The sequence below is a fragment of the Polypterus senegalus genome, chromosome 11, assembly GCF_016835505.1.
Source record: "Polypterus senegalus isolate Bchr_013 chromosome 11, ASM1683550v1, whole genome shotgun sequence".
Taxonomy (NCBI): Eukaryota; Metazoa; Chordata; class Cladistia; order Polypteriformes; family Polypteridae; genus Polypterus; species Polypterus senegalus.
Window position 1 is genome coordinate 19,637,909 of NC_053164.1, and position 24,175 is coordinate 19,662,083.

Here is a 24,175-nt window from a genome sequence, read left to right on the forward strand (position 1 = left end):
AGTGACGCTTCCTATGAAGTCAGTAGACAGATTGGGAGAGCATGGGGGAGTCATGAGCTCGCTGGAAAGGGGTGTGTGGCGCTCCCGATATCTATGCAAAAGGACAAAGGTCCAAGTCTTTACAATCTTCCTGTCTTGCTATACGGTTGCGAGACATGGACACTATCTAGTGACCCGAGATGAAGGCTGGACTCCTTTGGTACTGCGTCTCACCGGAAAATCCTTGGGTACCGTTGGTTTGACTTTATGTCGAATGAGTGGTTGCTCATGGAGTCCCGAATGAGGCACATTACCTGCATTGTGAGGGAACGGCAGTTACGGCAGTAGAGCCATGTGGCGCATTTCTCCGAGGATGATCCAGCTCGTAAGATCCTCATTGTTGGACCCGAGTGGCTGGACCAGGCCAAGGGGTCGCTTACATAACACCTGGCTGCGGCAGATAGAGGGTAATTTCCGAAGGGTGGGACTGGACCGTGTGTCTGCCTGAGGGGGATGCAAACTGGGATCCCAAGTTGTTTTGTCGTGTAGTGGGTGCTGCAATTCACTGTACCAGTGCATGCTCCCCAACTTGACTTGACTTGGTTACTGCCCCAAGCATAATCACTCAATTAAGAAATTGTACTTTCATGCAACCGCTCCCCATATTTATCTTTTAAAGCATGATCCTTATGCCTTCAAAAGGGCCCAAAACTAGTGGCTCAAGGTATACATACCCATAACCAATTTAATTTTGGGGAGCGGGGGTTGTTAGGTTCGAATGACTCTTTTCAAACTACCTCAAGGATGTTGGACTTTGCATACAATCTCTTGTGTTGGATATAAAAGCATAAATTATTATCAGTTACCTTAAAGTCAGTTTTTGCTTTTCACATGCCATATAGTTTAAACATTAACAAAATGCAGTAAAACTAAATAACTATGCTTTAACTGTGAAAAACCATTTAACAATGAAATGGAATTCATAAAAAATATGATACCCAGTTTCAACTGCATTTCTGCTGTTGGTTATCCTGCACTTTTACAACAGCTTTGTCAAATAAACACTCCCTATCAGTATGTTCAAAAAGGCCTGCGATTCTGCCAAACCTGTACGCAGTAACTCTTTCATTCACTTCATCGGTCTGTAAATAAAGTTATATGAGGCCTTAACTTTAAGAGTGACTTATTTTGCTCTCCTGATCCCTGGATAGGATGATGAAGTAACTATGTCATCACCTGACAAACCCAGCATCACACATTCCTTGTATTTCACCAAAACGTCATTAGCATTTGTCAGAACAAATCTACATTTTGAATTCTTCATGTTAAGATAATGTGAAGCTTGCAAGAGATTACCAGAGTAAAGGAGAGAGAAAAGAAAAACCACATGAACTATCAGAAGTATGACAAAACCTTGCATGCCTTGCATGGGAGTAGATCCTAATTGTATTTTGAGTGCACTGAATGTCAGTTTTAAGAGGGAATCGAAGATATTAAAAGATAGGGTATTACTAACTATTCCAGTCCAAATGGTAACCACAGATGGACCTCATCTACAGTTTGTTTCTTTGGTTAACCAGTTCTGCTTGTATATGTCACGGTTCACTGAATTTTGATATGTTTTCATTTGCGATTAGACCCTCATTGATTGACCTACCAAAAGGTCTATAGCATCATCATCATCTTTTTTTTGTTTCTGTTTAAACATAAACTCTAGAATACAGCGATCCCCATCTCTACTACACATTAAAATTCATTCTTTGCACTGTATTTTGATATTTATGAAATGTCAATAGTTTACTTAATTGATAGCTGGGTGACTACCTGATGGATATTCCAGGATTTAAAACACTAGAATTACCAAAGCCTACCAAAAAAAACTCGTAATTCTGGTCCACCTTAAATCCCTTCGCACATCTCCATCAGCGTCTTATGTCTTGTAAATGTGTCAATCAAGACAAACAGTAAGCTATACCATCCGCCCCACTGCCGCAGAAAGGGCAAGAAGTTTTCCCAGCTCAAGCCTTGATTACCTGGGAGTGAAGTGCTGGAGTTTGAGGGGAAATAATAAATCATTATTTGGAACACATGCGTTTCATGTGTGTTCCGTGTCTACAACAATCTATGTAAACACACTGTTAAAACAAACATTTTCATGTTTTAGTAATAAATGACAATCAAGACTTCAGCTGGGAGAACTTCTTGCCTTTTCTGTGGCGGTGGGGGGGATGGTGCAGCAGGCTGCTTGCTGCTTGTCTTGATCGACACAGTTACAAGACAAAAGACATTTATAGAGAGGTGCGAAGGGATTTAAGGTGGGCCAGATTTACGAGTTTTTATTCCATAGGCTTTGGTAATTCTAGTGTTAAGGCTGTTGTTACTGTTAGTATTCATAGGTTCTATACTCTATTACAGAAAAAGGCACAGTATTGTTCACTGTCGTAAATTTTCAATGGTAATCGAATACAAAAATTCAGGTATTCTAACAGCCCTACTGCAATTTACCCAGCAGAAAAACAGATATTAATGTTAGATTTTTACACAGCTCACACTGACCTTAGACTCCACCTTCCTTAAAGTTTGTCTTTTTCTCCAAAAAAAATTTAGTTCATGATACAGGCCAAACTATACACATCTTCCTTACCTCCAAAATTTGCCAACCTACTGATGCGAGAAGAGGGAACTTTCCTTTCTCGTGAGCGTTCACTTAGCTAGAATAGAAAACACAGCAATTAAGCTTTTAACTTCTTACAAATACAAATTATATGACAATTATAAGTAGTGATTATCATGATCTCTCTCTTAATTTCATGATCAGAAATTAATCAAGGGTAAACAATTACACTTACTGTAAGCAAAAAGCTACAAAACCAACAAATGATCTTTGCTCTTGACTGGCAGGAACATTCAGAGGCATAAAGCAACTGCTAAGTGATCTCTCTCATGAAAGCCAAGACAGTTCACATTCTTGATTCATGGCAAACAAATGAAGTCACAAATGTAAGAATTATATTTGAGACAAATAAATGTATATTTGGCAAATGAATGCAGTCACAAATACAGGAATTACAATAAGATTAGGGAAGGAAAAAAAAAGTTCCAGTTAGTGCTGATCATATAATTTCTTAAGGCCCTGTCACATTAAACGATTTTTCCATCATTATCATTTACACATTCTTATATAAATGTAATCGGTACATAATCTCGTCACCACTAATTGTTAAGTCCAAGATTCCCAGCAACTCTGAGACATGCCCCAAACAGGTCTGACATTCTCTCAAGTCGCAACTTGTGTGTCTGCAAGAGCTGTTAAGCAATGAGCACTCACCCAGAAGTACAATGTCTATAATACAGCCACAAGGAATAACGAAACTGGGTTTTTTGGACCTCACAACCAGAAAAGTGGCTCATCTGTCTGATGCATCTTAAGCACAACACAATGAAACACAGTAAGGCAGAAATTGCAGCTGAACCTGCCATACCTGGGAAGCATTCACAAAGCAAGTTATATAAGGCAGTATGTAGCAGTATGTCACTAAAACAAGGGACAAGTGACATTTTGGACATTGTGCTAAACATCATCACAGGGTTATCTAATTTGTCCTGCAGTTACTAGGCATGTAATCTGACCTCCCACTGACAAGTTCAGCAGCTATAGCTGTTAAGTTGACATCCCTCCAATAAGAAGTTGTGCATGAAAGTTGTGATGAAAGCTTTAATTATCTTGTGCAGTGGTAAGACATCTTGTCAACACACACACGCAAAAAAGCATCCATAATGTTCCCTTTCATTTTTTAACATGTCCTCCTCCGCGAAAGTGTTACATAGACAGCTCATGGCCTAAGCGTTCCCTCTTTAATGTATCACGTATATAAACAAGACAAAGGATTCCCTCAAAAATCATGCTGCACCAGACACCAGATCAATCAGCCAAATTCAACAGCAAAGTGCAAATATAAGTAGTGCACTAAAAACTTAAAATTTCAATAACTTTTAGGGGAGGTGCAGTGCACCTGGAGAAGAACCATTAAAGAGTGCAGAACTAACTGTACCATTAACTATATAACCCACCTTTTGCCGAGCAGGCTTCTTCTGGCTATCCTGACACTGCTTCAGTCTGGTTTCTCTTGCTTCCTTGATCTCTTCTGCAGTCAGGCCACTAAAACTCGACTCGTGATGGAAGGACCTCACTTGTCCTGCTCCTGTCCCATTGGGTCCTGCTGAATTTTTCCTTACTGTAAACTGATGGGATTTACTCTGGAAAGTCTGACCCTGGTTAGGTATGGAGATGGACTCCTCTTGCTCTCTTGTGGTCACAGACTCTGAAGAACTTGAAGACATTTCTGACGAAACCCCCCATTTCATGACCTCTTCATCCTGTATTGGGATGTCTTCTGCAAAGTCCATTTCTTGGGCCTGGGACTTTCAAGAAGAAGAAGAAAAGAACTTTTACCGCAACATTAGAAAATATTTGTTGAACAACAGTATAACAGGTTGTTTTTATTTCTAAACTCTGTTAATGTACTTGAGCTCTCATTGATTACAAATTCAAGAATCTACTGGGCCTTCAACAAAAAGCAAACAACATTAAAACCACCTGCCTAACATTGTGTAGGTCCCCCTTCATTTCAACAAAACAACTGTGACCCATCGAGGCACGAAAGACACAAGACCTTGGAAGGAGTCCAGTGGTATCTGGAGAATTTGGAGGCAACATCAACACCTTCAATTCTTTGTCAAGTTCCTCAAATCATCCATGATGATTTTTGTAGTGTTATTTTTGCACACAGGGGAACACTAAAGCCATGAAGAAGTGTATGTGTTCTGCAACAATGTTTAGGTAGGTGTTATGTGTCAAAGTAACAGCCACATCAATGCCAGGACCCAAAGCTTCCCAGCAGAACAATGCCAAGAGCATCAAATTGCTGCCGCCAGCCTGCCTTCTTCCCATGATGCATCCTGCTGCATTTCCTTCCCAAGGTAAATAACATGCAACCATCCATACACATCAGACCATGCAATCATCTTCCAATGGTCCAGTTCTGATGATAACATGTCCATTTGTAAATGCTTTCAGCAGCAGAAAGGAGTGAGCGTAGGTACTCTTAGTGATTTGCAGCTGTGCAGCCTCATTGACTGCAAGCTGCAATGCCCTATGTGCTCCGACACATCTCTTACATGGCAAGCATTAAGCTTTTCAGTGTCTTGTGCTATGGTAGCTCTTCTGTGGGATCTGACCAGATGAGCTAGGCCTTTGCTCCTCACATGCATCAATCAGCCATGGACGTCCATGACTCTGTCGCTGGTTCATCGAGTGTCCTTCTTTGGACCACATTTGGTAGGTACTAACCACTACACACAGATAAACACACCACAAGACCTACCATTTTCAAGATGCTCTGACCCAGTTGTCTAGCCATCACAATTTGGCCCATTTCAAAGTTGCTCAGATCCTAACTGTTTTTCACTTTTCCAGTTTCTAGCACTTCACTTTCAAGAACTGGCTTTTCACTTGCTGCCTAATATATCCCAGCCATTGACAGATACCATTGTGACAAAATCATCAATGGTATTCACTTTACCCATCAGTGGTTTCACTGTTGGGGCTGATCGGTCAATAAGCACATTCAGTGTAGAAAACATAATTTATTTAAAAAAAAACACACGTGGATTGGGATCCAATGGTTAAAAAGAAACCAACAATTACTAGAATGACGTCAAGTTATTTTTTAGATGTGAAACTAAACATTTAAAGTAACCTCTGACATAATAACTATATTGTACTATCTGAAAATGACAAATAATTATATAACCATAACAATCACAGGCTACCAAGAATTAAAAGTTACGGTCCAAAGTACAATTATGCCTTAAACAATTCCTGTTAACAGTTTATGTTAGAGTCACCAGTGTATTCTGTTTTCATGCAATTTTCTTAAGAATACAAACCTAAACAGGAGCATTAGGTAACAAACACCTTTTCCTTCTAGTGCTTATTCAACATCAAAATATTTTTTGGATGGCATATACTGTATTTGTGCATCAAAAATTAACAGTGCATTAGTATATTCTCATATTTTGTTTTCACACCTCACTTAGACTACAGATTAATTTTGGTGTAAAAACCAGCACCACTTTCACTGTGATTTACAGTATGTATACATCTGCACAAATATCTATTAAATTTGGACCATCAAATTGAATTTTCCAAAAGGATGCTCTTGTTTTCCTGTGTTATGCAGGAAATGCTCATGTTAGCAAAAATTAGGCCCGAAACAACATATTCACACTCTTCAGACTTTGGGTTAATAGTGAGGAGCTTCACTGCTTCCAGTATACCAGGGGGCAGGTATAATTATGTTAGAGTGGGTATCTGTTAATGATGAACATCTTGTTTATCCTAAGATTCTACTTTATTAGGAGTGTGCTATCTGTAGACAGGGCAACATCTGTATGTAATGACAGTTAAGCCATCCGATTTCCAAAGGTTAATTACCATTTATTAAGACTGAACACATGAAAATACAACACAGGAGGATTGTTTAAACATTCACATCACACAGGCATTTATAAATGTTAGCAACAACTTGCTGAACATTTTAGTTCATATTTTCAGCTGTAGCAAGACCCGTCTGTTTAAAAGACATTATCGTACTTGCTACATCACTTTGCATTTTTGCTTCCATTTTGTACCTTTCATGAAGAGACAAAGAACACTCTCTGCGTTTGTTAGATTTTACAGGCCAACTACCGCTTTTTAATCTTTCCAAACCAAAAACGACTTCTGCCTAAAAACAAAGGACCACTTTCTTCTGTTGTTTTCAAGATGCATTCTACATACAGCACATTACATTTTCAGAGATGGTTCTGATACTGTTGTTTCCCTACTGTCATAGCTACCAGCTTTTGTTTTTATCCATCAAAAAAAAAGGGTCTTCCAATGTATCTGAAAAGTTACTTTCAGGTTTTTTTTTGGGTCAAAATATGGACTGTAATTATGATTCATTTGTAATGGACACTAAAGCAGTAGTGGAATGGCTTTCCTAGTCCTTTCATCTTTTTTCAATCCATAACAAAGTATGTGTTCATTCCTGCCTTTTTTACATCGTGGTATACGAGTAACTTTTGTCATTCTTGCCCTCGCTGCACTAGTCGTTTGAAGACTAATATTGTTTCCCTTGCTTGTTTACAAGGACTAATGCTTGAATTTGCTACACTGCATGCCAATGAGTCAGACAATGGTTATAGCAGTCTAGCATCCCTGAAAACTCCCATTAAAATCAACACTCAATTAAGATAAGAAAATATTGTTCCTCTTTTTATTACTTAGTTGTTTTGATTAAGTAGATAAAGGATGGTCCAAAGACCCAAAACACCCTGTAGCCCACTGGGCTTTGTCAACCTATAGTTTGGCTGTCAGGAACTAAAGCAAAATGGTAGACCCATCTATGACATAAACTGTTAACAAAGGACACAATGTCTATACATATTTTATATGATACCTTTTATCTTTTAATTTAGCATTAGAATTAATATGACTTAATCAACTGCATTTTCTCAACGTCTTTTGAAATGTTTCTAAATTATTGCCTCATTAGTAATTCAGGAAATGCTACTAGTGCACAAGAATCTGGCAAAAATAACCTACAAAGTAGTGCTGGGCGGTATACCGGTTCATACCAAAACACGTTTATTTTTGTTATATGAATTTTTCTTATACCGGAACACCGGTTTAAATAGCCTAAATAACATTCGGAACGTGGCGCAGACGGAAACTGTTAAAGGGGGGACCTTTTTCTACTGCTGCACCAATAAACACGCATGTAGTTAGTGGAGGTATTGAGCGGTGAAACTGGACAGAGAACATTCCTAAACAGAAGCTGCAGCAGATGATAAAGTTGAACACGATGACATAGAAGAACTTTTGATGAAAAAAGGTGCCGTGTTTGTTGTCTGGAGATACTTTGGTTTTAACAGGTCAGATGTGGACCATTATGTTCAAATGTGTGAATACTGTTTCTATGCTACTGGATAATACTGCAAGCCAAGTTGTACTTGTTTTATTTTTTTCCCCAATACTGTGTAATGTACCTGGTTACTGTGTAATAGTATGACAATGCCAGTCTCCTACAGACTCCCTCTTCCCACAGAGGGGTCTGTTGAACCAACACCGTAGATAGTTAGGACTGAGATGTGCCAAGAAATCTCATTGAAGCCAGGGGATGGTGGAAAGTGCTTTTGTTAAAAACAGTCAAAAGTAAAACCAAAAGTGTCCATTGTGCAGTGTTCAGAAAAATACAGTACCCAAATAAATAGCAAATCCATAAAACCAGTGAAACGTGGGGATAAAATCCATAATAAATAAATCCGTTAAAATGCAGTCTCTATCCTCGCCCAATCGCAGCACACCACCTTTCATCTCCATGGCTCACCCTTCACTGGCGTTGCTGGAGGAGCCTTTGCAGCACAAACTGCTTTCTACCAACCCCTGTCTTGGCTGCCGCCACACTGCACAGCCAGACCGTACAAGGTCAGCACACCTCCCATGTTCCTTTCGCGCTCACTCAGTCGCTCCTCAGATCCATTGGGAGGTCTTACATTTCGCTTGCCGCGCTCTACACGCTTAGTCAGTGGGGTGAACCAGCCCCTAGATCACCTCAGCCTGCGCTCCCTCACGGATCCCCGGCTCGTGCTGCCTTCATCTTCCTGGTGTCTGGATCATCTCCCATGACTGCCTTTTCCCTTCTTTAACCTCCTTGTGTTCTCTCTTTTCTTTCCCCCCGTCCTGCCGGCCCATAAATATACGTCTCCGTAGACGCAGCACCTTATTCAAATGCAGCAGTAAGCCGACGAAGCAATTGAGAATGATCGAATGCAACTCACCCCAATCACCTCATCAGCTCCCCGCGGTCGTGCAATCGCGCCCACGGAGACAGACACAGTGAACTGGACTTAAAAACAGATCATATTTTTTTTGAAGCCGCGGACCCACTATACCACAAATAGCATTATAAATGCAAGTTGCAGTTTTATTATTTATGTATATAGCTTAGCTTGAAGCAAGGTCCAAATTAATGCAATTTGCCTTAATGACAGTTCAGTTGGTAAAGATGTCTCACCAAATTGCACTTCTTTTATTTTATTTTGGTGAATACGGTGTAATGTACCTGGGCTTGAAGTTTTGAAGTAATAGTATTATTACTGGAAGTTGCACTATTATTTATTTTATTATTATTTATTAGTTTAAATAAATTATGCATTTTAATGATGGTAAGTTGTTTAAAAAGTCACTTTAACGTGTCAGTGGAACTGAGATTGTTAACATTAACAAAAAGTGTAGTTGGTTTACAAAACATAATTTACTATTTATTCCTTTTCTAAGACATGTTCAGTGCAATACAATTTTTGACAAGCATCTCTGGATATTTTACTAAGTTTAAATGCCTCTTTGGATGGTTGACAATATGTTGTCAAAAAGTTTAGCTTAAGTGGTTTGCAAAATTTGTTAAATGAAAAGGATCTATATTTTGACTGCAACTGTCATGCAATGCAATTCCTTCTCTTCATTAGTGCCCCCCCTCCTTGAAAACTATCACTTTATGGGGCCATCCAAACCTGTATTAATACTTATGTGCACATTAAAATGTTTTTTTGTACAATGTACAATTCTCATGACAGTGGAAATGGTTATTCTTAGCCAGTCTATCCATCCATTATCCAACCCGCTACAGCCTAACTACAGGGTCATGGGGGTCTGCTGGAGCCAATCCCAGCCAACACAGGGCACAAGGCAGGAAACAAACCCCAGGCAGGGCGCCAGCACACTCAGTCTTAGCCAGTCTACTGCAGTAATTGCAGTGGAAGATGTGGTTAACTTATGCATGGGGAAAAAAAATACCGTTGAATACCGTGAAACCGGTACAATTTTGAAAAATATCGTGATATAGAATTGTGGTCATACCGCCCAGCACTACAACAAAGAAAAAAAAAATGCTACATTAAAAGTATAATAAAATGGCTAACGATAATTATTAAATGACATCTTCCAAAAAAATAAATAAAAAGTATTGCACAGGTAAGAAAAGGACATTAATATTACTAACATTTAAAAAAAATACAAGACACAGGCCTTCACATCTTACAGTGCATTGCATATATACAGGACATAGTGCTATTGCAATATATTATAGTATATAGAAGATATATGGCCAATTCATTTGTACATTATTTATTAAACCTTGGTGACCCTATCTCTTAGGAGCTACATAGCTGGAAGCAAAAAGAACAGTATTGTGATACTATGAAATATTATTCATGAGTTAGTACCAGTCCTATCCTGAATAGGTTTGCCAAAAGCATTTCATTGAAAAGGAATCTGAAGTAAGCATACTATCTAAAGCTGATGTAGGCTCATTAGATTATCAGTCAGTGTTTGCGCCGTGAATAAAACAGGACTACACTTTATTTGATCTCTGTGACAGGTTTTCCTCTGGACTGAGAAATTCCAGCTAATTTAATTTAGACACCTGAGGCCTCATGTATAAACAGTGCATACGCACAGAAATGTTGCGGAAGAACTTTTCCACGTTCAAATCGCGATGTATAAAACCTACACTTGGCGTAAAGCCACAAACTTTTCCACGGTACCTCATGCCTTGTCGTACGCAAGTTCTCCACTCGGTTTTGCAGACTTGCGGCACCTAGCGTCAAAGCAGTGCTACTGTTCCTGTGTGGTTACTCCTTATTTTCCTGACACGGCTTTATAAATACACTAATAAACAGTATGCGGTTAGTTTCAGTGTAACGCATCTGATTGTAATTAACTTTTAACAATATAATGGTCCAGGGAACAGCCATATAGTATTCCAAATACCATAACTGCTTTAGCGTTGTTACTCTCACTTCTTTCAGCTCCTCCCGTTAGGAGTTGCCACAGCGGATCATCTTTTTCCATATTACTCTCACTGCACCACTCGGAGTATTTATATCACTGTATCCGAGTGTGAATCACAGCAGCAGCTGATTTGAAAGAGAATTATCGGCACTGTGTGCCTTTTTTTCTCTGTACCCTAATAAGCTTTCATATGACACTCACAGAGGGCTACAACTCGCCTTTTCACGGCGACTTTGATATGCGACTTCTTTTTTTATTTCCGGCACTGTGCGATTTTGTGAACGTGAGCTTTCAAGTTTCTCCAACACGCTATGTCACTCGATCAACTTCCTTTTGTTGATTATACCACGGTTTATTTGAACAAAGAGTATGTTTTTCCTTTGCCTCTACTTGGTATTCGCTGAAATTCTTATATTTTCCCCCGTGCTTTTCCAATTGCCTTTTCACAGAAGGCTGAGCTTAAGGGCGATTTATATTGATTTGCATATTTAAAGAAGCGTAATTCTGGGAGAAGCAGGGGAGTTACATAAAGTGCGTGCACGAGTGTTACTTTTCACGCTGATAGGGATTTATGTAGCGGAAGAACGTGGAAGTTGGAGTACGCACAGAATCTTGCCTCTGGATTTTTCTGTGCGTAAGCACATTTCGGCTTTTTGTGCTTATGCCATGTTATAGTGCGAGTTCTACGCACGCGTTATACATGAGGCCCCTGGTCAAGATACATCCTGGGGACCTCCCACTAGCGATTTACATGATATTACTCATTGGGAGGAATAACCAAGTGCAGACCCAGGAAACACTGTAGGAATTCTATATCACATTTGATTGGTGAACTAGCACTAGGATGTTGTACCATGTTAGCCATTATGGATGTAGTGAGAAGTCAAGGAAAATGACTCCTTTTATTGGCTAACTATAAAGATTACAATATGCAAGCTTTCGAGGCAACTCAAGACTCTTCTTCTGGCAAGATGTAATAGAGAGACTGGAAATCCCTGTGTTTATATAGGCACAAGGACATATAACAACACTGGAAAACCTTCAAGTGAGACATCTTAAAAGTAAAAAAATTAAACAGACCTCTCCAGGATAAGATTAATTAGGCAAAAGATGAGAACAATGTATAGGCAAGATCTTTGGATAAGATAACTGTCCAACAAAGTCTTTTGAAGTTTCTGATGAGTTTTTTTAATAAAATGTGGGTCTGTAAACAGGCTGTCTGTGTCAGTCTGAGAGATGTAAACAATCCTTATATCTGGCCATAATACTCTTGTCTCTATTTAAACCATGTCGTAATGTGTTAAATTTTAGCACGAGTTTAACTATCCATTCTTTTTTCTCTGGCTGTGTTCTAACGTTGCCCATAAGCACTGTGACTTTAAACTCCCTCTCACAGTGTCCATGGCTGTTGAAGGAACATCCATGTTGCTATGCTTGATGTGAAACCTGTGTAAATTCATTCAATTGGTGGACTACAAAATAGCTGTAATCTTGCCAGTGTAGAAAGTGAAGTCTGTGTCCTACTCTGCTCTCCTGGTTTCCTACATAACCGATGCAAAGAAAAGTTGTGCACGTGGACAGTTCTGGCATTCATGCAAATATCATTTTGTATCCTTGTCCCATGGGATTTCATCACTATGCAATATCAGTAAGATGTACAGTCTTGGCCAAGAAATAGCCTCTGGTTTTAAAGTGTCTATGATTTCTAGATGCAGCTGTGACATACAATGGTTTAAACAGAGCAGCCTAGCCAGCCTTTTATATATGATGGTCAACAATCATCCCATGCAGAGATCACCATGAATTTTTCTCCAATACAAATATACTGGATGTACCTGCATCTTTCTTACTGCTGTCTAGGAGCACACTTTAGAGAGGACATTTTGTTAAAATTGTAAACTCTGACAAAGAACCAGGAAAACAGAACACAACAGAAATCTGTACCTGAAAAAAAAAAAAAAAAAGAAATCAAATGAATATTAAAAATATGTTTTCTTGTACCTGGTATCTTCTTTCTACCAGCATGGTGCTGATACAGTTTTCTGCCTGCTGTTGAACAACTTTAAGTCCAGTGGCCAGTGTGGAGTTGCATGCCATCAGTCTGAACTGCTCCCCTTGAATTTGGGCAAAAGCCTTTCCAACAAGGCTAGCCCCTCGCAACACTTGAACCAGCTCTGCTAGCATCATGGCACCTACACAGAGTTTAGAGAAAACTATTGAAAAAGGGTTGAAAAAAAGTTTCATTTCCCTGGAGTTCTTTTATCAGAACAATAGTACCTTTTGGTATGTACTTCACACTTCCAACTGTAATTTGGTAATGCTGGTAATACAAAGAATAAGCCAAGAGACAGATGCTTTCATTGAATCATACAGTATAAAGTATCTATCTATTCAGGACTTTCTTGACAAACAGCATGATTTAGCTTAAGTAAACTCTTTTTAACTTAAATAATTAGTAAAGAGGCAGAGAAGTAGAAGGATGGAATATGACAGAACATCCAGGATTTGCTTCAGTCACATAGTGGAAGTAGAACCTCTGGACATTTTAAAAATGAGACTTACCCTGAGGTACAATTCAAATCCAGAGGAGAGCTGAACAGTTAGCTTGGACCATCTGGCAAGTTACCTATGCTGAACGGTGACATAATATTTAGCACAGCCCCATCCAGTGTCCTGGGATCAAATATAGCACCTAGTCATTGTCCATGCATAGTCTGCACTTTCTCACTGTGTCCCAAATACCCAAAAACACTAACGTTAGGTGAACTAGTTATTACAAAATGGCCACATGTGGCACCCTATCCAGAGCTGGTGCTGCCTTTACTGGCCCTGGCTCCCCAGCAACTGTCAAACAGATTAAGCAGGTTTGAGAATGTTGCATATTCTGCAGAAGGTGGCACTCAGTTAAGTAGATAAAATGTGAAATGGTTTCTATACATATATAAGGCAAAGCCTTCACTGACTCATCACTAATTTCCCCACTTCCATATAGATGGGAAGCTATTATTTTGCATGCTTATTCCTTGCAATGTACTTACAAAAGTTAGGTATGTTTAATGTCATATTGCAACACCCAGGGGGGGAAAATGGGAGTACCCCCTAAACTGTATATATACATATAGATAGAGGAAAACCCTCCTTACTATTTCTGCGACTTCCAATATACGTAGGAAGCCCAAATTTCCCATGCTCATCCTTTACACTGTACTTACAAACGTTAAATATGTTTCATTTTGCGAAGTGTCCCATAACAAACTTTTGAAAATAACGTCTTCTTTTTGGCAGTTCTCTCCATTATACCATAAGGAACTTTCATTCCTTATTTCCGTTAACAGACAATTTATTTCACAGCAGAGACACACAAGGGCCACCCCCGGTCCCCCTTCCTTTTTCCGCACGACCACTGTCCACGCACTTACCCTGTTGGTTGGCTCCCTGTCTATATACATTAACGACACCCCGCGCTCATGTGCCTCCTCACTAGCTTCCTTACTTTCCTCAGCTGTTCGTCATGATCACTATTCCCTTCTTCTTTACTCCAAAGCTTCAAGCCTGTTATTGTTGGCCTTCCTTCACGTCTTCCTGCTGGTGGCTCCTGCCTTTTTGTTTACTCCACCACTTCAAGGCTGTCATTTACTTGACACAAGATTGCTTCTCACATGGCCAACTGTACATTGCTTGCTCAAGAGTAAGCTCAGCAGAGAGCTTGGTCATTTTACAGCCCAAGGACAGAACTGCAAATGTTTTACAAAGAGATCCTTACATCCTAAAAATGTGCTTTTCTCATACACAATATTTACAATCAGAAATTAAAGTCTTTACAATCATCAAATTCCCAGTCAATACTGAAATAAGCCTACGACAATTACATTGACAATCATGTTGTTATTTTTTTTAATGTTTCATTTTCTTTTTTATAATTTTTTTAACACATTACTTCTGTGCTGCGAAGTGCGAGCATTTTGCTAGCTGTATATAAAACTGAGGTCTACAACCAACTTTAGATCTTTGTAAATACCTCAACACCTATAATTCAAACACATAATGGATATCAGCACTGATGGATGTATCGTATATTCATTTTGAGATTTGAATTAGTTCCAAAATAACCTAACCCACAGGATTTCAAGGGTACCTTGAGCAAAATCCCTGCAGACACAAGAGAATACAAGCAGACTTCATCCATGCTATATTTTAAGAAAATTACTAAAGCCATCACTCACTACTCAAGATAGGAGAACAAATACATACTGAAAGAAGAAGAAAAAAAAAAGTGGACAAGAATTCCTATGCCAAGTGAAGTACATGGGAGAACAAAATGCCAAATTTAAAAAGATGATTAAAAGCATGACAGTGCCCAATGCTAAAAGCTTGTAACTTTGTGAGTTTATTACAAATGCCAATGGAATAGGATTTTGTTTTATGCGTTACTGCATTTAGTATTAACAATTATAATTGATTTCGTTTTTGCTTTGCATCTGGCCCCGTCAAGTAGAATTGGGCTTTGAAAACACGTTGAAAGAAAAAGGTAAGACCTATATTTGAAGATGTCAGCATTTGTACAACATGTAAGACTGTACTTAACAAGAATCCGAAAAATTCAGCAAGCCGGATTTTGGCCCACCACCTGGAGCTCAAACTCTGGCTGTCAGCTCAGTTTCTCCTGTGATCGAGGTGCCAATAAGCAAATTACTGCATACATGCTCTATATGGGAAGGAGGTCCATTCATATAAGACTGCAACGTTTCTGTTTATACTGTATACTGCGTCTGTACTATATCAATTATCGTCGTAAATGGGTAGGGACGTAGATCTTACTTGTTTAGCAGACTCGACTCAAAAAACATCCAAAATCAGAGCCAGAATACATAGGAAAGGTAAAAAGTGCAGTAACCAAACTGTCAACATCTTTTAAAAAGTACTAATAGTATGCAAACGCTCAGAAAGGAAATAAAATCACTCAGCTACTTCTGAAAAGCTGTGTATGGTGTTTTCTTTAAAACGCAATTCTTAGCGCATATAAAGTATATACCCAAATATATACACGTTATGCCATAACAGCCTTGTATCTGTGAAAACGTCGCACACACACATCGTAAACTCATCACACAAATTAAAGATGAAAAAAGCTGCCATACAGGAAATAAAAACACACAGTGCTAGTGATGCCACACTAACACAAACATACCCCAGCGTCCAGAAACCCAGTGTCAAAAAATGATGCCAGCATGCATCGCATAGCGCGTCCTTCGCACAATCTCTTCTCAGCAGAGCCCTACCGCCGCCATTTCTTGACCTGGCTGTCAGTCTTCAAGCGCACCAATCAGGACGCAAGGACTTTTCCAAAAAGGCGGGATTTTAAGGTCAAAAACTTCAACTGGTCCAATCAATGAACAGAAAAACTTTTTTTTAAAATGCAGCCATATTTATTGCTGGTATTCCGAAGTCGCCATTGCACTTGAGGGCACGGTGAAAGCCAATGAAAGAAGGTGGTTAATTTCCTCTTAAAACGAGATGTTTGAATTAAAAGGAATTAACGTTAGGTAAAAACATGTCTTGTTCAGAAAGCGGACGCCACTTGTTTTTAAGATTAGGCGCCTTTTCACTATTTTAAGATTAGGGACCCTGGTGTACCTGTAGTTACCCCCACGAATCTTAAATTCAGGGTTTGTAGTAGGGGAAAGGCCAGTCTAAAACAAGTGGCGTCCGCTTGCTGAACAAGACCCGGTAAAAATAATATACCGTTAATAGTTATGAATGAGGATCACCTCCGCATTTTAAAGTAAAAACGAATGTTAATACAAGTCTGTTGGCCAAGTCGCGCACTTCTTGAATTTTGCATAAAGGTTGTAGTTGCAGGTTGGAGGCGAGGACACCTTGCAGTTTATGTAAAAAGGAGACCAAATATACAACAATGCATAAAAAAACAATAAGAAGTGTGATGTACCAAATTATTTGGACAAGAAAAAGATTTTTAGGCATACCTATTGCCCTGTTAAATGAAAAATAAATTATCTTTTTACAGAGATTTTTGTAATGTATTTTCAGACATGAACCCAATACAGAATTGACAGGAAGGGAAGGATCCAGGATGGCAAACAACGGAAGTAGCGTTAGTGGTGAATGGCATTTAGCCATCTATTCTGCAGAGGGAGGAAGAGAGAAGGCATTAGAAAACAGCACCGACCTATGGTTTGGCAGGTCACTACCATCGCCAGAGCCCTTAACTGCCTCCCAAGCGCACAGATGTGACATGACTCCCACCTCACCCCAGACCCATCGGCTCGGGCAGTCTGAGAGGTCAAGAACATAAGAAAAAGCATCACTGTTAGCGTGGAGGGTACCTTAACAATGAAGGACTTTAAACCAATAAGGTTGAAGGTCCAGGAACCATCTAGTGACACGTGGGTTTGACTCTTTGTGCAGTGCCATCCACTGGAGTGATGCATGGTCAGTGACAAGAGTGAATTCAAGGCCAATGTCCACAGCCGCATACCTGGTTTCCCAGTGTAAAAGTTTCTGGCATAGGAACACGATGGGGAGTTCAACACTATCGTTGCTTTGGCTCAATACAACATCAAGACCCATGTCTGAAGCATTGGTCTGGAGTATGAAGGGCAAAGAAAATTTAGGAGTTATTAAGACAAGTGCTGATGTAAATGCCTGTTTCAGGTCACAGAATGCAGTCTGATTTTTGTATCCCACACCACTGCATTGGGAGCCCACTTTTTTATCATATCTGTGAAGGGTGCTGCCCTCTCTGAGAATCAAAGAACAAATTGGTGTTAGGAGGAAAAAAACAGAAAAACAAACCTCAGATTGAGACTCTTTGTTCACCAAAGCCCATCAATAGATATAAAATCGTCCGGAATATTAAGTAGAACTCCCTCTCAGAGAACAAACCGGCAGTAAGAGGAAATAAACAGAAAAACAGGTTGAGATTCTCGGTTCATCAAAACCCACTAATAGTTCTGAGTAATTGCTACAACAAGCACAGTGAGCAGTCAAGAAAAATGACACCTTTTATTGGCTAACTAAAAAGATTAGAATATGCAAGCTTTCGAGACAACTCGGGCCTCTTCATCAGGAAAGGTATGATTACATGTTGCCCGAAGAAGGTGCCTGAGTTGCCTCTAAAGCCTGCATGTTGTAATCTTTTTAGTTAGCCAATAAAAGGTGTCATTTTGCTTGACTTCTCACTACATTTATAATGGCTAACACAGTACAAAACACCCTAGTACTACTAGAACAGTACAAAAATTTATATACAATTGGCAACCAAGGTAAATATCTCATACCTATTGTGGCAGGTAGGGTGCTGAGAATTATTGTGAACATAGGAAATGATAAAAAGTGAGAAAATCTTAAAAGTGAGAAAGTTAACATGAAGTGGGGAAGGATCACCAAGGGCAAAACAAAGTCAAAGTCAAAATATTCTGAAGAGAGTGACTAAAACCTAACACTAGGGCCTGTTTAAATATAAAGCTAACTAGCACTAAAGAGCAAAGGCAAATTTTAATCCACCGATGGATAATAGAGAATGCATGTGCCACCATAATTATAGCATCTGATAATTGTGGTCACATGATCAATACCGGAGGTTTCAAGTAAGAAAATCCAGATGTAAGCAAAATTAACTTTTTAAAAACAAGAAAAACTGCACTAAATATAGAATCTGCACAAACAAAAACACCAAAGTAACACAAAAATATATGTATAAAAGGGTGAGTACCCCACTCTCACCATATGGGTGTGTGTGCTGTCTAAGAATGAGAGCATAGGCACAAGCCTGGAGATTGTTTGCTAGCTAAACCACTGGCAGATCTGATCATAAAGTTATGAATGGCATCCTTGACAGGAAGCCACATTTATGCAGAACTGTCAACAGTGGCAACATTTTTTCAGATAAATTCCTCCAGCGTAGAAGATAATTTTTCAAAGAAAGTATTCTGGAGCAAAGAGGAATTGAATCTCAAGAGATCGGCGTATGAGGAGCTCACTGAATAGTAAGTAATACTGACAGAGAACACATGTAAGATAGGAATAGGAAACAGTGATAATGGAAAGCATGCTGAACTAAGAAGACTGGCAAACAGGCAATAATCATGTATTCCGCCTTATTTTCAGCAGGTAAAGGGCACTGCAATTTTCATATTCAAACCAGTGTCTGAGTTTTTGCCAGGTCAAGACTAGGTAGTGCAACACAGCAAAAAAAAAAACAACAAAAAATCCAGAACTATTTGTCACGTTAGAGTTTGCCACAATTAATTTGAAAAGGAAAGAAAGTACATTTTATGCCAGGAGTGCTTCAAGCACAAGACATTTCACCATTCGCAGTGTGTCTTGAACTTCATTCACATCCAAAACACTGCCATTTATGACTGAAGGTAATAAATCTGAAAAAGCCACCATAGAAGCCATACTGTTCATGTATTCTTTTCATTTTTCTGGACAGAGGATTGTGCGTACCAAGAAAAGTGTTCCATCCATAATATCTTTCTTATAAAGGCATACAGGATCCCAGTGTGAAAAAAATATAAAGGTATGTTGCTTTGGGTCGAGGAAAAGACAGGACTTGAAAGAAATGTTTAGATACCAGTTACCCCATTTACTTACAAAGGAAAAAGAACTGAAAATAACATGCAGCTGATGGTGCGAAAGGTTTGACAAAACAAAGTTTAGCCATTGGCTTCAAAACAATACGCTCTGGAGAGCAGTCCAGTCACAGGGTTGGAGCTCTGTAACGCAGTTAACTCATCTCCTGAATGAGACGCCACCTTTCAGCGTGGTCAACAGAGCTCAGTGGGTGTCTTCTCTAAGCTGTGGGTGATGAGAGGGACAAGGCTTAGCGATCGCGACTCCTGGTGTCCCAAAGTGATAGTGCTTACCTCAGAAGAGCCTGGAAGGTGTCCCTCGGATGTGTATGTGTGACAATATAGAGAAAAGTTGTGCCAGTTTTTTGCCAGCTTTATGCTGTCGAACAATAACCTGGTGATACAAATGATTATCACTGTCAAAGAAGTACCAAAAAAGTCAATTGTTGCTTGCCTCCATGACTACGGTCCCGTACCACTCAATCCTAATATGATGAAGTGTTTTAAAAAATTGGTCAAGTCCTACAAAACACCTCCATACTGGATCCCCTCCAATTTGCTTACCATGAAATCAAACAAATCACCAGGACCAGATAATATTTACCCTCGAGTTCTTAAGGAGCCTAGAGAGTACATATATAAACCCTTGACACATATTTTTAGGATGTCACTGCACACTGGAGAGATTCCGAAGGACTGGAAAATGGCAAATATCATCCCAATAAATAAAAAGGGTGGTAGGGCAGATCCAAGCAACTAGAGGCAAGTAACCTTAACATGCATTACAGGAAAATTAATGGAAGGAATTATTAAGGATAAGACTGAGCAACACATGGCAAGGACAGGAGTTATTCTGAACAGTCAGCATGGGTTCAGAAAAGGGAGGTCATGTTTTACTAACATGTTGGAATTCTATGAGGTTGCAACAAAAGCATACGATCAAAGTGAAGCACATGATATTACAAAGTATTTACTGTACCTTAACTTTCAGAAAGCATTTGATAAGGTGCCACATGAGAGGTTGGGCATCAAATGAAAAGAAGTGGGAGTTCAGGGTGATGTTTTTAGATGGGTGCAGAATTGGCTCAGACACAGGAAGCAGAGGGTGATGGTGTGAGGAACCATATCAGAATTGGCCGATGTCAAGAGTGGTGTCCAGCATGGTCAGTGCTGGGGCAGCTGTTATTTTTAACATATAGAAATGATTTGGATAGAAATATAAGTAACAAACTGGTTAAATTTGCAGATGATACCAAGATAGCTGGATTACCAGATAATTTGGAATCTGTTATATCATTACAGAAGAATTTGGACAGCATGCAGGCTTTGGCAGATTTGTGGAAGATGAAATTTAATGTCAGTAAAGGTAAAGAATTACACATAGGAAGTAAAAATGTGAGGTTTGAATACACAATGGGCGGTCGGAAAATCGAGAGTACACTTTATGAGAAGGATTTAGGAGTCATAGTGGACTCTAAGATATCAACAGCCAGACAGTGTTCAGAAGCCATTAAGAAGGCAAACAGAATGTCAGGTTATATAGCGCCTTATTGTGTGGAGTACAAGTCACAGGAGGTTCTGTTGAAGCTTTATAACACACTGGTGAGGCCTCATCTGGAGTACTGGGTGCAGTTTGGGTCTTCAGGCTACAAAACGGACACAGCAGCATTAGAAAAGGTCCAGAGAAGAGCAACTAGGCTGATTCCAGGTCTACAGGGGATGAATTATGAGGAAAGATTAAAAGAGCTGAGCCTTTACAGTTTAAACAAAAGAAGATTAAGAGTGAAGTGTTTAAAATTATGAAGTGAATTAGTGCAGTGGATCAAGACTGTGACTTTAAAATATCAAGAACACGGGGACACAATTGGAAACTTGTTAAGGGTAAATTTCGCACAAACATTAGCAAGTTTTTCTTTACACAAAGAATGATAGACACTTGGAATAAGCTGAATCAGCTGACAAGTATTGTGGTAGACAGTAAGACTTTAGCGACTTTCAAAAATCGACTTGATGTTTTTTTGGAAGAAATAAGCCTAAATGTCAGCTCCACATTCAATATAATTATCACTCAGCACCTCAGAGACAAGTTTGCTCTACTGGGCCTCGAAACCCCTCTCCGCAATGGACATTAAACTTCCAGATAGACAGACCCCAGTGCATTATTGTAGAATGAGTGAAACACGCTACGTTTATTACTATCCCTGTTATGACATCATGTGTTGTCTCATTTGTTGACAATGTGGTAGTGGCACCACACCATTACTAAGAACAAATGACCATGTTTGCTAAGAAAAAAGTGGTGATAGGCATTCAAAGCAAAAATCAAAAAATGGAAGAGTGGAACTGTCATAAACGAAGTGAAATATTTTGACAATAATAAAACAAAGTTCCAAACGCGTGACAGTTAACCCAGAAGGTTGCTCAATGTACAAATCATGACAAGAATTTGTAATCCATGAAAAGATTAGGGTGTTATTATGATTACATTTATGTTTCCATGTAAAGAATCGAGATACAGTAGATAGAGGAAGAAAGTGGCCAAACTATAAGGGCAACCTGAAAAGAGCAGTCAGGTGGAAAAAAAGGGTCAAAATACAAGAAATCAGGGATTGGCAAAGTAGGTTAACTGGACAAGACTAAGCTCAAAGTCAGTAAAGAAACCATTAGTTAAAACCTGAACACATTCCTTTGAATGTATTTGTCTAAGAGACTGGATTTCCTCTTGCTAGGAATTCTCCTTATTAGAAATACATTTCAGAATCCTAACAATCATCTTGACCTTAAATATGATGGACACCCTAACATCATAGGTCAGACAGTGATAAGCCATGTCCTGGTTCAATATAAAAAATAAATTTGTAATGAAACAGCTTATCACAAATGTATGAATAATCATAAAGTTATGTTACTTAAAGTTATTTACCTCTTGTTTTAGAGCTCCTACAAGTGAGAATACAATGGCAAAGCAATGTTCAAGTGTCTCCTCATGAGTTACTACACTGATTTGGATGACTACATGTCAGGGGGCTTCTCCGGGCTTGAATTGGCACGACGCAGAAGCACACATCTGAAGCAGCTATGTGATTTCTAAGCACACTTTAGAATTGAAGCAGCTCCACAGCAAAGCACACGCCTGAAACTGCTGTGGGAACAAAAGAACAGAGTGCTGAGTTTAGAAGGTTGCCAGCTAAAAATATGCAAGTAGAGAAACAGCAAGAAAGGCCAGAGTGAAAGTAGGTGAAAATTCACCATGTAACGTACCTGTAAGGTGAAGAAGCAGCTAGCGTGGTGGGATATGATTGCACATACAGGGAGGTGGAGGTTTGATAGAGTGAAACTGCTCCTGATCAGAGGAGGACATAGGGCATGTGGTTCAATGTCGCTTGCTACTGGAGGATCCCAGAAGACATTAATGAGGATTTGCTAGACAAAACTGAAGTCCAGACCACCAGGGGTCATTTTTGACCAGTCTTCTGGTTAGAGAGAACTTCTGTACCGTTGAGTTGGTAGAGCAGAGAGAAGAGTGTTTAAGTTTGTATATACTGTATTAGGAGCATGCACTGATACAGTGCATTGCCGCACCAACCACATGACAAACCAACTCTGGATCCAGATTAGGACCCAAGGGCAGCCATGCAACAGGTGATACCTCAGCACCACACTAGTTACAATACAAAAATACCAATGTAGAGCCCAAAATCACACAAGGAGTGCCACAATGGGCTTTAACAGGCCCTGTCTTTTCACAGCCCTCCAGCCTTGACTCTCTAAGAAGACAAGGAAAAACTCCCAAAAAAACCCTTGTAGGAAAAAAATGGAAATCTCAGGAAAGGCAATTCGAAGAGAGACCCCTTTCCAGGTAGGCTAGGCGTGCAGTGGGTGACAAAAAAAGGGGGAAAATACAATGCAATACACAGAAGAGAACACAAGTAATCCTCAATACAATATGATAGTACAATAGTAATATTATAAGTACAGAGCAAAATGCAAGAGTAGATGATATCATGTAATACGATTCAGATTCAGTGAGGACAGTTTGCTTGTGATTTGATTATGTATTGCTCAAAAGGTTTAAAGGAACACTTTTTAATGAGAGTATAGCATCAAGTCAATGACACTTTTGGGCTATTGATCTGATCAGTTCAGTAGCAGAGGGGCTTGTTAATCAGTTTCAGCTGCTTTGGTGCACAAGAGGGGCAACAATGAGACGACCCCCAAAACACGAATGAATGGTTTAACTGGTGGAGGGAGGCCACTGACATTTTTCCCTCCTCATTTGTTTTGTCACTCATTTTGCATTTGGCTATGGTCAGTGTCACTACTGGTACCATGAGGCGATACCTGGACCCTACAGAGGTTGCACAGGTACTCCAACTTTTCCAGGATGGTACATCAATATGTGCCATTGCCAGAAAGTTTGCTGTGTCTCCCAACACAGTCTCAAGGTAGTGAGAGGAGATTCCATGTAGGAGATTCCAGAATACAGGCAGTTACTCAAGGAGAACTGGACCGGGTCCCTCGTAGAAGGTCCTTAACCTATCAGCAGAACCAGTACCTGCTCCTTTGGGGAAGGAGGAACAGGATGAGCACTGCTAGAGCTACAAAATGGCCTCCGGCAGGCAGGACACTGGTGTGAATGTCTCTGACTTCATGAGGGTGGCCTGAGGGCCCGATGTCCTCTAGTGGGCCCTGTGCTCACTGCCCGTCA

At 39.6% G+C, this 24,175-nt stretch overlaps 1 protein-coding gene across 1 annotated transcript in view; it reads right to left on the reverse strand.

The window, feature by feature from the left end:
* The window catches only part of coq8b (coenzyme Q8B), a 68,473-nt gene extending 52,288 nt beyond the window's left edge, over positions 1 to 16,185 (reverse strand). Inside the window, exons 1-4 of the mRNA XM_039768124.1 lie at positions 16,062 to 16,185; positions 12,875 to 13,065; positions 4,051 to 4,401; positions 2,624 to 2,690 (exon numbers count right to left, since the gene is read on the reverse strand). Coding sequence (XP_039624058.1) covers positions 2,624 to 2,690; positions 4,051 to 4,401; positions 12,875 to 13,060 — 604 coding nt within the window. The 5' untranslated portion in view covers positions 13,061 to 13,065; positions 16,062 to 16,185. The remainder of the gene's footprint in view (positions 1 to 2,623; positions 2,691 to 4,050; positions 4,402 to 12,874; positions 13,066 to 16,061) is intronic.
* Between the last annotated feature and the right edge of the window lie 7,990 nt (positions 16,186 to 24,175).